Source organism: Mastomys coucha, unplaced genomic scaffold, assembly GCF_008632895.1.
Source record: "Mastomys coucha isolate ucsf_1 unplaced genomic scaffold, UCSF_Mcou_1 pScaffold16, whole genome shotgun sequence".
Lineage (NCBI taxonomy): Eukaryota > Metazoa > Chordata > Mammalia > Rodentia > Muridae > Mastomys > Mastomys coucha.
Window position 1 is genome coordinate 104,662,912 of NW_022196898.1, and position 12,442 is coordinate 104,675,353.

At 39.2% G+C, this 12,442-nt stretch overlaps 1 protein-coding gene across 2 annotated transcripts in view; it reads left to right on the plus strand.

The window, feature by feature from the left end:
* Negr1 (neuronal growth regulator 1) overlaps positions 1-12,442 on the plus strand; it is a 746,019-nt gene that overhangs the window by 592,321 nt on the left and 141,256 nt on the right. For both annotated transcript variants that reach the window (XM_031375955.1, XM_031375956.1), the window contains exon 6: positions 2,921-3,072. In XM_031375955.1, the coding sequence (XP_031231815.1) occupies positions 2,921-3,072 (152 nt within the window). The remainder of the gene's footprint in view (positions 1-2,920; positions 3,073-12,442) is intronic.

The following is a 12,442-nucleotide window of genomic DNA, read 5'->3' on the forward strand; positions in this document are numbered from 1 at the left end:
CTCTACAGCAATGGACTATAACATGGAATTCTCCCTCAAGTAGCTTCTGTCAGGGTATTTTAGCACAATAGGGGAAAAAACTAATGGCACATGCTGAGACTTCAAGAAACTAAAGACAAAAAGGAAATCTTGACATCTACAGAAAAAGTGGCACTTTACCTATAGAAGAAAAATAATTGTAATGATAGTGGATTTCTTCACAATACTATTATTTTTTGATCATATTAAGGGCATAAATGAACTTAGGTGAGACTCATGTTTTGACATTCAGTGATTAGGGTGGGGTTCATCTGTGGTCTGAACTACTTCTATTCCCCAGCTTCAGGATTTGGAAGGGCAGAGCTTGTGTTAATTTGTCTTTGATCACTTGACATGGAACTCACCTTCATATTGATATAGTAAATGTTTTCAGAATTTCATTGAATCTTTGATAAAACTTCCAAGGCAAGATTCTCTGTGATAAAAATCACAGAGGCACATTGTCTAGACTCATACCTCAGTCAGTGTCCACAGTCAGGTGGAGCTCGGTAGTCATACTCTCCCAAAGACAGCTTTACATAGTACTGAAGGAGAAGAGCATGTCTGAAATGGTGTGTAAGGATTAAGCAGTTCTCAAACTTTCTACTGTAGGAGGAAGTTAGCTACAGACTTCATTAATTTCAGTAAAATAGCCTCCCTGGCATACAGTTGTGAGGGAAGACACTTGTCTTGCTCATTGTCCTCATGATCTCCCTGGCTGTTGAGTTAGCACTCTGACATGCTGCTGTGATACTGGTGCAGATGCTGCTGCTAGAGCACTACAGGAGGGGCTGCCCAGAGCGTGAGCAACAGTACGCATGACTCAGCAACATCTATAGGGCAGGAAACTGAAAGCCAACTCATCCAGAGAGATAGCCATGACAGAGAGAAGCAATGGAGCCAGAAAGCTTCTCAATGTACTCCCTCGAGACCATCTCAGAGTTCAGCCTGTGGAAGATTCTAGTTCATTTCTTCTCAGTTCTGTACCGAGACAGTTCTGGTTTGGGGCACATCAGAGTTTCAGGAGTCTAGGGAATTACAGAGCCCTCAGAAAATGTGTCTGTAACAGACATGGATACAATGACTTAAGCCTGAATACCAAAGCAGACAGGGAAATGGAACTGTGATCTATACATGTGGTTTAAATAATCAGTTAAAATAAAGGTATTAAGGGGATGCGTGCAGATATTGCCCAGTTAGCAGAGTGCTCACTACGCCCTGGGTTCAATCTCAGGCATCAAATTATATTCATTTATTCATGAGTTGGTTAAAGGTTATTAATGTGAGACATGAAAATGTACAATAAGGCAGTAGGAATTTAGCATATATTTTCATAATTTTAAAATACTTTCATCCAGTATTCTCATTTAGAATTGGGGATCATTATTTCTGCTCAAATTTAAATTTTGTTCAATGTTTATTCAACTCAAAGTTTTGTTAATATGATTAAAGTTTGCATTTTGAATAAGTCAAATTCAACCACTAAGGATAGTAAAGTAATTCTGAGAGTAATCATATCTCACTACTTCTGACTTGCTTTACACATAGAACAGTTTGTCTCAATTCAGTGTAATAATCAGATAATAAGTCAGTGCCAACTCCATAGATGAGCTTCTTTGTGATCAGAAATAGTTGATACTGAAACTATCATACATGATAGAAAAATCTAGCTGGTCACTCACAGAGTGAATTTACCTACTCTGTGGTCATTGTGTCTCATTTACCTAAATCTAACATTACACAAGCAGCAAATAATATCTGGTTTTATCCTCATTGATACAGAATTTATATTTAGAGAGAAAATTTCAATTTGGCTTCATCTCATGATTATTCTAACTCATTGTCCTATAGAATACACCATGTACTTGAGACACCACTATGAATGGTGTACAATTTTAACATCAAAGAAAGTATGTCCCTGTAATCTGGCCTTTTTTAGGAAATTCAAACAATCCAAACTGTTAAAAAACAAAACAAAAACAAATAAACTCGTGTATACTGAAAGAACTATGCAAGAGTGGATTACACAGAGAAGACAGTCATTCAAGAAATAATAGAAAACGTAGACCAGATGGCATAAGGAGAAAATGGTCTGAATGATAGGAAAAGCAAGATGTCAGAGCCAAGGGTAGATCCAGAAAGAGGCAGAAACAGGGAACAATGTGACCTGTTACTACAACATGGATCCATGCAAGCTCAGATTGACCTCAGGCCTCAGGTGCTGTGTCTGGAGAGAGTGTGAGGACACCTGTAGTATCAAGCAGATACTACTGACATTTTTACATGTAGAGGTTTACAGCAATTATAAAGTCCTAAAGAATGGGGCAAATGTGTTTTAGGATTCTGAATGCTGTCTACATTACTGTACTTCCTTCTCTAGGTTAAAGGAAGTCATACCCCATCCTTGGTTGTCTATAGCAACAGCTATATGGTATTGACTTTTGACTTGAATCCTTATAACACATGGTTTCACAGGAATTACCCATGAAGTATCTTAGGCTCCTATCAACTAGCCAACTTACTCAGAAGCCATTTGCCAAGCTTTTTAATGGGCTTTTTAAGTCTACTTCCTTTTTCCTCTTTCTTGACTTTCAAGGATGAGAAGCCTTTGCTCTACTGCGTTAATTTGTACACTAGAAAGAGTACACATGAAGAAAACGTGGTCTGGTTTAATCATGTAGCAGGGAAACCCATCAGAGCAAAGGACAGCTATAAACTCTGTCTTTTCCATCAAGTCCACCAAGGTAGGAGAAATGCTGCAGAACAGAACTAATGCCATGTTGCGAATCCATGTGGGTGTGGTCACATCATAGCTTCCAGGTTTCCATGGCAGCTCTGCCTAAGATGAATTTGAAACTGATATCGTACATACATGCTTATTATAGTATATTCTCTCTTCTAGGCTCTTCAATGGCCAACAAGGAATTATCATTCAGAATTTTAGCACAAGATCCATCCTCACAGTGACCAATGTGACACAGGAGCACTTCGGCAACTATACTTGTGTCGCTGCCAACAAGTTGGGCACAACCAACGCTAGCCTGCCCCTCAACCGTAAGTAAAAAAACTCAGAAAGCATACTCCAAGGGCCTCCAGACTCCTCTGCTTGAGCAGGAATGGAGCCCAAGCATGAAGTATGCTCAACTTAGACCTCAACGTAATGTAGAAACAGGAAAGTTTGTTCCAAAATTATCTGGATGCTTGAGAATTCAATAATACCTGTGAACCTCTCCATGTAAAATGTCTTAGAATTTAAAAGGGGTAGGAGTTGCAAAAATAGATGAAACACATCTTCTGACTGAAGATAGTTAAATGAAGTTTTATCTGTATTGGTTTATTAAGAAAAAAAAGATTTCTCTTAAAGCATGGAGTAACCACGACTTGATTTTACTCTTGGTTGTTCATCTGTAGACACTCATCTTGGAAGTTACCAAAAATTCACATGCTGTATGTAAAATGAAATAGTGTCTAAACATGCATTGGAAAAGTATTTTATCTGAATATATAGCATATTTACTCAAAACTGTATCTTGAAATACAATGTAGGGATTAATTGAGATAAATGCTACATTGTCTATACATCCAAATTCAATATAATGGTTTGTCTCTTGGGTTTAAGCCCAAAACAAGCAGAACCAAGCAGTCAGGAAGAGAGGCAGGTGGATTCAATGATGTTCTTAGCTCAGGGTCATAGGCTTTTGTTCCAAAGATTGAAAAGGCAGATATGAGTACCTCTGGGCATAGTCCATTTTCTCCAAAAAACTTTAGCAGATAAAAGGAAGGGATACTTTGAAGACATATTAGTGTATCTGCCCTCAAGGTATCCGCCTGTCTTCAGAGCTCACTCTAATGGATCTAGGGGACTGGAAGTGATTGAGCAGTAGCCCTGAGGACCAGTAGGAGAGGGAAAATCCTACATTAATGCTCTTCTCAGCAACTACAATTACTACCTTGTGGAAGCTGAGTGACTTACAGATTGTTAGAACCATAAAACACCACTCATTTAAAGCTGACTGTTTCTTAGAATGTTCAGAGAAAAATACAGACTCTCTGCTTCCTCAGTTTCACAAAGTTATCTGAATAAGTCTTCTCTCAAAGTTAGTATTCTTACTTTAACCTAGCACATATTCTCATGTTACCCTGTAATAACAACTTACTCCAGGAAAATGAAGATATTGTGAAGTTCACCATAGGCAGGCACTTTTCTATTTTGTAGAAACAAAAATGCTATGAAGATTTCCATCTCACTTAGAACAAACTTCATTGGGTTTTATAATTTATGAGCTTTTCAGTTGGAGTGATTAAAAAACTTCTAATATAGAATCAAATGTATCATCTGTCATTTACCTATCATCTATCATCTATCATCTGTCTATCATCTATATATCTATCATCTATCTGTTATCTATCTACCATCTATCATCTATCTATCTATCTATCTATCTATCTATCTACTTATCTATCTATCAATCATCTATCTATAATCCATCATCTATCTCTCACTAATTCCTAACTGTTAACACAGTTTAATAGTTGGCTAACAAAGACAGAATTTGTCTGTAACTATGAGCTGGCCTTGGAAGTTTGATGGTGTGTCTGTATATGTAGGATTCTTCCCTTCAATGACTGAAACTCTTCTGCACTAAAGTATTTCTATTCTGTACTATAATTATTGTTTCTGTTTTATCTTTTATTTCACTTTTGTGGTACAAGAGATTTGTGCATACTAGGCAAACATTGTAACCTAGAAACAACATCTCCAAAGACTGTAGTTATTTTTTACACATTTTGTATCTTTCTGTTGAATTCTGTGGAGTTTCAAAACTGCATAAGTGTTTCATCAATCACTTTAGCTGTCATGTCACCAAACATAGTGCCTACTATTTAATAGATAATTAGTGAATTTTTAATGAATAAAGAAACTTAACCCTGAATGAATGGACTGATGAGTCAATGAAGGATGAGCTGTTTTGTAGCTGTGGGCCTCCCTTATTAGCCTCGCAGATGCCAAGCAATGGCCCAGGCATTAGAAATGACATTTACTATTATTTTATTCTGGGCCAGATTTTATCCTAATTTCTTACAGGAATTTGTCTATTTAATCCTCACACAAGTCAATGTTGGGGTTCTCCAATCCCCTCTTTGCAGATAAGAAAACTTAGAAAGAGTATATTCAATGGCAGAGATCATTAGATTAAGCCAGTGGTGAAACTAAAGCTTGAGATCTCGCTGGTGTTTGTATGCTTAAGCTCTGAGCAGCTACACTTACCTACCTAAACCTAAGACCACAAAACCACCCACAGAATGAGAGATGATCATGGTCACTTGAAACATAGTTTAGAAATCATTTCTATGTATAACTGGCCTCTTTATAGGTTTGTCTTTAGTCTTTAGGATGAACCTTGGGACCATTTCAGTCTACTATTAGTTTACACAATCTCTTTTTCCAGATCATCAAAGAGATATAAGACAATCTATAAGTTCAGGGAAAGCCATAAATGAAACTATGTAAAAAGGAAGCCAGTGCATTTGGGTATGAACATGTATGAGAGAAGGGGAGTACATGGAAGGGGATGAAAGCAGAGGGGGAAAAGGAGAGAGAAAGAAAGCTCATGCGTGTGTATGTGTGTGTGTTTGCACACGTGTGTGTGTTTGTGTGTGTGTGCGTGTGTATGTGTGCATGTGTGTGTATGCATGCGTGTATGTGTGTGTGCCTGTGCATATGTGTGTGTATGTTTTACATCATAGGAGAAAAAGTGATTTTACTTAAATCTACATTTTATTACACTTCAGCTATGTGTTGCTTTTATCTGTTTCATTCAAATCCTCAGTTAATTTATTTGTAAACTGAGGGCAATCATAAATTCTCCCAGTAGGAATTTAGATGATGCTTTTTATGCACCTGTCCCTTTGTCTGAAGGTATTCAGTAAATGTAGTCATTGTTATTGTAACATCACATATACTAGATCTTTGTTAAATGCATCTGAAGGAACACTGTGGCTATATGGGGAATAAATGACTTAATCTGGTGACTGTCTATCCACTGCTTACCTGAGAGCTTCTCTGGTAAACAATGCACTTGTGAGAAAGGTGGAGGAAAACAGGGTTGAGATAATCTCCTAAATCTAACTCACAAGTTTGCCTCATGTCTCTCTTAATGCACTGACCAGGATTTGTTAAATGTCTTGCCCACAGCATAAGAGTTCAGGCATCTGGGATCATTAAAGTGTAAAGGTGGAAAAAACATGCAGTTCCATGTGACCCTCATATGGCTGATTCAATAGTAGTGCTTACTTGTCAGATTTGGGTTTTGATGGTCTGCAATGTTCAAGGCTATAGACCTCATCAGGGTAAGTAGATCTCTCCTCAAGGAGCTCAGACAATGGAAAGGAGAGAATTAGTAGCATGAGTGGCTCCAGTGCAAAGTAGTCAACAGAGAAGGGGCTTTAGATCTAGTCTCAAGAACCCTGAAGGGACCACCCACCAAGAGAAGCTGAAATTAGTATTTGAATTTTAAAAAACCAAAGTGTAGCTCAAAATGTCATCTGGGCCATCATTTTCTCATCCTCTAAGGAGGAATTTTCAAAAATTCACTCAACAATAATCATGAGCATAGAGTAAATGACCAAAATGACAGCATCCCACAGGCAGGAGCCAGACAGGAGTCTGTGCTGCCAGAGCTAGACCAAGGCCAGACAGGAGGCTCTGCTCCCAGAGCTAGGGGCACAATTGGGTCAGTCTTGAGTAATGGACAGTGATGGCTGAAGAGAGAGGCGTGTAGAACCGTTCATGTGATGACAGGGAAGAATGAACAACTGGACAAGAAGACATACTTTTCTCTTTCTAGAGCCACAGTAAAGAGAGAAGTGAGACTGTAAAGAAAGGCTGGACAAATTGACAAGTATCAGGACATCCTCGAATATATGTTTTGACTTTAGGCTTGGAGTCATTGAATGATTTTTAACAAAGAAGCTGTATGAACAGATCTGGATTCTGAGTGACTTTGTTAGACTGTGTGGGTTCTAAACACCCTCACAAACTTTAAATAATATGGGCAAATAAAAATGGTACAAAACCAGTAGCTGAGGTGAGAACTGAGAGACAAGGAGGAGGTGTAAGGTGGTGGCCAAATCTGCAGAGAATAGGAAAGCGTAGGAAGCAGGACTCAGCTGATTCCTCGTAGCTACTGTCAATAGCATTAACCAAAATCAGAACATGGGCAAAGGCCTAGCACTTTTAGCACCTGGAAAAGACCAGGAGTTCATTTTCATGCATTTTTAGTTTCAGACAATGTCCAGTAGGCAGTTGGATATAGAGTTTAGGAAGGAAAGGATCTGGAAGTTTCAGACAGAATGCAGATTCAGTGATGAGAACAGGTCAGATTTCTCATAAAGACAAGAACAGTGCAGTACATGAAGGATACATATCTAAGCAACATCTCCATGAGGGGCAAACAGCAGGAAGATGCACAAAACAGAGAAGAATTGGAGGAAGCCATGGGCTGTGGAGCCCTCTGCTACCTCAAAAGAGAAAAGCTGGTGATGAGCCATTGTTGTTAGAAATCTGTGGTGATTGGTGATTTCTCTAGAGTAGTTTCTGTGGAAACTTTTGAGAAGATGTCACATTCTATACATTTAGGTTAAATAGAGATGGGGTTGAGGTATGTGTAAAAACCCCACTTTCCAGAGGTTAGGCTGTGTAAGGGAGCATCAGAGCCTCATCCTGGATGCTTCCACAGTGTTTGGTCTGCTTAGCCTACTTTTCTGACTAATAGGCTTTTGGCTGTGTGCATGTCAGTCACTACCTGACCTGCACAGTCTCATGAGACTCTAGCCAGGCATCAGTGCTGTGACCCTGCCTCCATCAGCTTGAGCCTTGCTTGCTTCTTCCTCTTATTTGAGTTCTGAAAGAAACATTTTCTCCTAAGGCTTTACATTGCAATTGTAAAAGGAACTATAATTTTAAGCAGAGATTTTAGCAAAGTTTGTCACTAAAACTATTTAAAATTGCTACAATATTAGGGTTCTTTCTCAAGGAGAGAAAAAAGGATTAGAGAAAAAGTCAAGAGAACCAGAGAGAGGGAGAGAGAGAGAGAGAGAGAGAGAGAGAGAGAGAGAGAGAGAGAGAGAGAGAGAAGAGAGCGACAGAACTGCAGCCCTGTGTAACTCAGTGCTTAGGAAAGGCATTCTTTAATAGAATTCATAAGCGATAATAGTGTGACAACTATTCATAACAGAATTCCTTGTTAAGTAAAAACTATGAGACCCAAAATTGCATGTTAGTATTTTCACCTATGATATGTACAACATAAGAATTACTCTGTGGTATAATCCTTAAAGGAAGGAAACTCAATGATCTCACTCTGCCATCTATGGGTCCCATTACTCAAGAGCTCACTGTCATATGAGAAGGAATTCCATCTCTATCTGCTGTCTTTGAGTCCAACACATTGCAAGAGCTTTGCTCCTCATTTTCACCAAAAAACATAAACTGACTTAGGTGTGTATATGTGAGGGTTCAACATCTGTAGATAAGCTGAGGAAAGAATTGTTTGGAACAGAGGCAAATGTGCTCATAGTGCACACAGCTTCATGGAAGTGTAGCTTTGTCCAGAAGCCCAATGTGTGCACAGTTGAGTGGGACAAGTCAAGCCTGAATAGTATCAGGGAAGCCATTTACAGCCACAGACTAGATAAGGACATTGCTATGGTATGTGGGTACCCACCCTCCCTGTAAATATGTTTCCAAGTATGTGTGAAACCTTTGCTGAAAAGTACGTAAATCCTGACAATGTTGTGACATCTTCTTACTTGTGTGCCTACATCTATTCAAGGACATATAGTGTTCTCTTCAGAAAGATGATACATTAAAATTTCAAAGGACTCAACAAAATTTGTGCCTGCCTTGACTTCTCTGCTAGAGAACATAATGAATTTCCAATATTATATGTTTTCCCAAACATTATTTCTTAACTCTCCAGAAAACACTCAGATATTACTTTCTAACAGCATATGGAATTTGATGAAAAATGACTTCACTTGAAATAAACTCAGTTGTACAAAGGTGAAAGGAGACAGGGTGTGACGTGACAGCTATGTCTAGATTGGAACTGCTGGTAGCTGCCTTTTGTGACTGGTTGGCCAAACTCAGATTATGGCCCTATGCAGTGGCATACTGTCTAGATCTATTCAGACAAGATCAACACACAGTGAATGTACATAAATTTGTGGGAACTGAGGATAAAAAGAAAGAAAGACCTGTCCTCCCAGCTGATGCCTAGAGCCTGAGTTCACAAGCAGATAGATAAAGAACCATTCCAAACCACATGAAAAATGACCTCATGAGCTGATAGTAGTAAAGGGGGCTGCCAGAGCCTTAAGTGCTCCAGACCACATGAAAAACAAGCACAAAACTTAGCCCTCTGTCCCTCCAGTAGGACTGTATTGCTGCAGGATTGCTGCAACAGGGAGCGTCAGACATGGCAGATTCTATTTTGTGAAGCAACAGAATCCCTCCTTCTCCCAAATGAAGCCTTCTACAACTCTTGCTGTGTCCAGTAATACATGAATTCTGTAAAATACATCATGGGCCGATATCATGATTTACCAATATCACAGGCTATATTCACACAAACCTGTATCGTATAAGCTATCACCCACCTAGGCTAGGTGGTACATATGTGATAGAGCATGTTGTTCCTGGAACTATGATAAACAAAGCAAGATATTAAATCAAGCACAGGGAAAGTGGAGAAATAGGACTGCCATCAAGATAAGAGTGGGAGATAGGACAGAAAAAGTGGGAGATAGGAGTGGAAAAGTCAAGTGCACCACAAGAAGGCCTACAGAGTCAACTAACCTGGGCCTATGGGGGCTCACAGAGACTCAACTACCAATCAAAGAGCATTCAAGGGCTGGACCTAGACCTTGTACCCATTTGTAGCAAAAGCGTACCTTAGTCTTCATGTGTGTCCCCTAACAATTGTAATGGGACTTTGACTCCCTTGCCTGCGGTTGGATCCCCTTCTTCTAGATAATTGCCTTGTCAGGCCTCAGTGGGAGAGTACTGCTGTAACTTGTTGGGAAGGGGGTTCCCATTGGGAGAAAATTGGGGGAAGGGATTTGTGAGAATAGGACTGGGAGGATGGGAGGGAGGGTAGCTGCAATGGGGATGTAAAGTGAAGGAAGAAAGGAAGGGAGGGAGGGAGGAAGGAAGGAAAGAAGAAAGATAGTAAAGAAAGAAAATAAAGAAGATACAGAGCAATCATGAGATATATATGAGATCACTTCCAGGTTAACGCTAGAGAATATTTTATCTTAATGTCATTGTTTTCCTACGTAGAGGGAATAAATTCCAAGCAATGGATAAAAAACATAGAAGGGGTATGGAGAGATGGCTTAGTGGTTAAAAACACTGTCTGCTCAGAGGATTAAGATTAGATTCCTAGTACACATGGTAAGTCACAATCATCATTAACTCCAGTCCCAGGGGATCCAACACTAGCCTCTCTGAGCACTGCCTGCACATGGTAAACAGAATACATACAGGCAAATCACAAGTGCACATAACATTTTTGAAGGGGAGAGAGCAGGAAGCATAGTCATTCATTAAAATTCTCAAGGATTATGTTCCATTTATTACTATACTATGACACTTTTATACCACTTCCCCAGGATTCTTTCTGTCTATCCCACGGAAAGCCAGAAAACCAGTGACAGTACACCAACTGTAATGATGCCTTGACAGTCATGATTTCAGTAAACTTCAGGTCTGTTATGGGATTGTGGGACAACCACCTTCCTTGTGGGCCCATGCAATGACAGGTCTCGGGTGTGTAACAAAGAGTGTGTGTAACAAAGTGAATTAGAGCTAGTTTGGTTGATATGAGGTATATCTGGGAGATATCTCTCTCTCTCTCTCTCTCTCTCTCTCTCTCTCTCTCTCTCTCTCTCTGTCATATAGCATTGTGACACTGAAGCCTGCCAAAATGCTAGTTTTGATTTAATTCAAAAATTTCTGCTCTAGAACAAACTCTTGCTCTGAAGACTGAAGGAGAGGAGCCTGAGCTCACACATAAGCACCCAGAAGCTCGCCCACTCTCCAAGTTGAACATCTAAAGCTTTGAGTTAAGCAGATTTGAACTGAAGGATTTTGGACCATTCTCTCAATCTTTGAGGCTTAGACATCTCACTTATAAAAGAGGAAAGAAGTTTATATTTTATGGCAGATTCTAAAATTAAATAGAACAGAGCTAAAAGATGGCTCAATTGGTTAAATGTTTGATTGGTAAACATGAGGATCCAAGGAAGACACCTAAGGTCAACCTTTGACCTCCACAACAAGCACATACATGCATATGCACCCCCTGTACACTCGTATGCTCGTATGAACACATATACACAGCATATACATGCACAAAAATAAATAATTAAAATAAATAGAATATGCATGATAGCCCATACACTGCCTATCACATGAAATATCCACCTCCTTTTTTATCTTCTGTTGTAAATTATACAGATGTGGAAGGAAAACCACAAATAGACCCTGTATAACTAATGGCTGTAACTTTGTTTCTCTGGGTATCCAAGCAAACACACTGGTTCTTTGCTTCATTTTTTTAATGCACCAATGCATATCATCATGATACCAGCCTTATTATAAATATTAATTAAATCAGCCATGCACATAAGCATTCACTTGTAATGAGAGGAGGGAGTGGGCAGGTTGATTAGAGAGGCTGTAGGAGATTAATTACTCTACAGTTGTCTTTCTACCAGGTTAAGAGGCAGTTTGACAACTGCATTTCAATCTGTTCTAAAGAGCATATGCTCTGCAGAGATGACCAAGGTTCAGGAGAAGGAGGGGAAAGGAACTTTGACATTTGCCACTGTTGTTGATGAGCCTTGAAAGGCCACAAGCTTATGGAAATTAAAGACCATAAATAATTAAAACTTACCCATACTACATACCAGACTTCAGAGGTCCATTATTGAGATCATTGATATTCTGCCCTAAATTGAAGATATCTTTATGCCTCTGTGCTCTCAGTCTCCTCACCCATACAATGAGAAGACTAGAGGAATCTGCATGTCTATCAGTGGTAATGCTCTAAGAACACTATACATCCTGGAGAAATAGTAGAATGTGTTGCTTATTTTAAAGATATATTTCTACTAACATTTTCTCTCCTATTTTTATCAGTGAGCTCAAAATTACTTTTATTAGTTGAAAATATTTTACATTCGAATATGCTAGATTTTGTGGTGAGTTTCAGGATTTGTAGAGCCACTTCAGTATTAGCCTCAGTACCTTCTCCTCTCCAGAGAGTTCCATTCCCTGGCAAGTTTTCTTCATATTGAGAGTTTCCTTTCTTCTGGCCTGCAGCTTCTAAAAAGATCTTCTGGTCTTCCATGTTGTCCT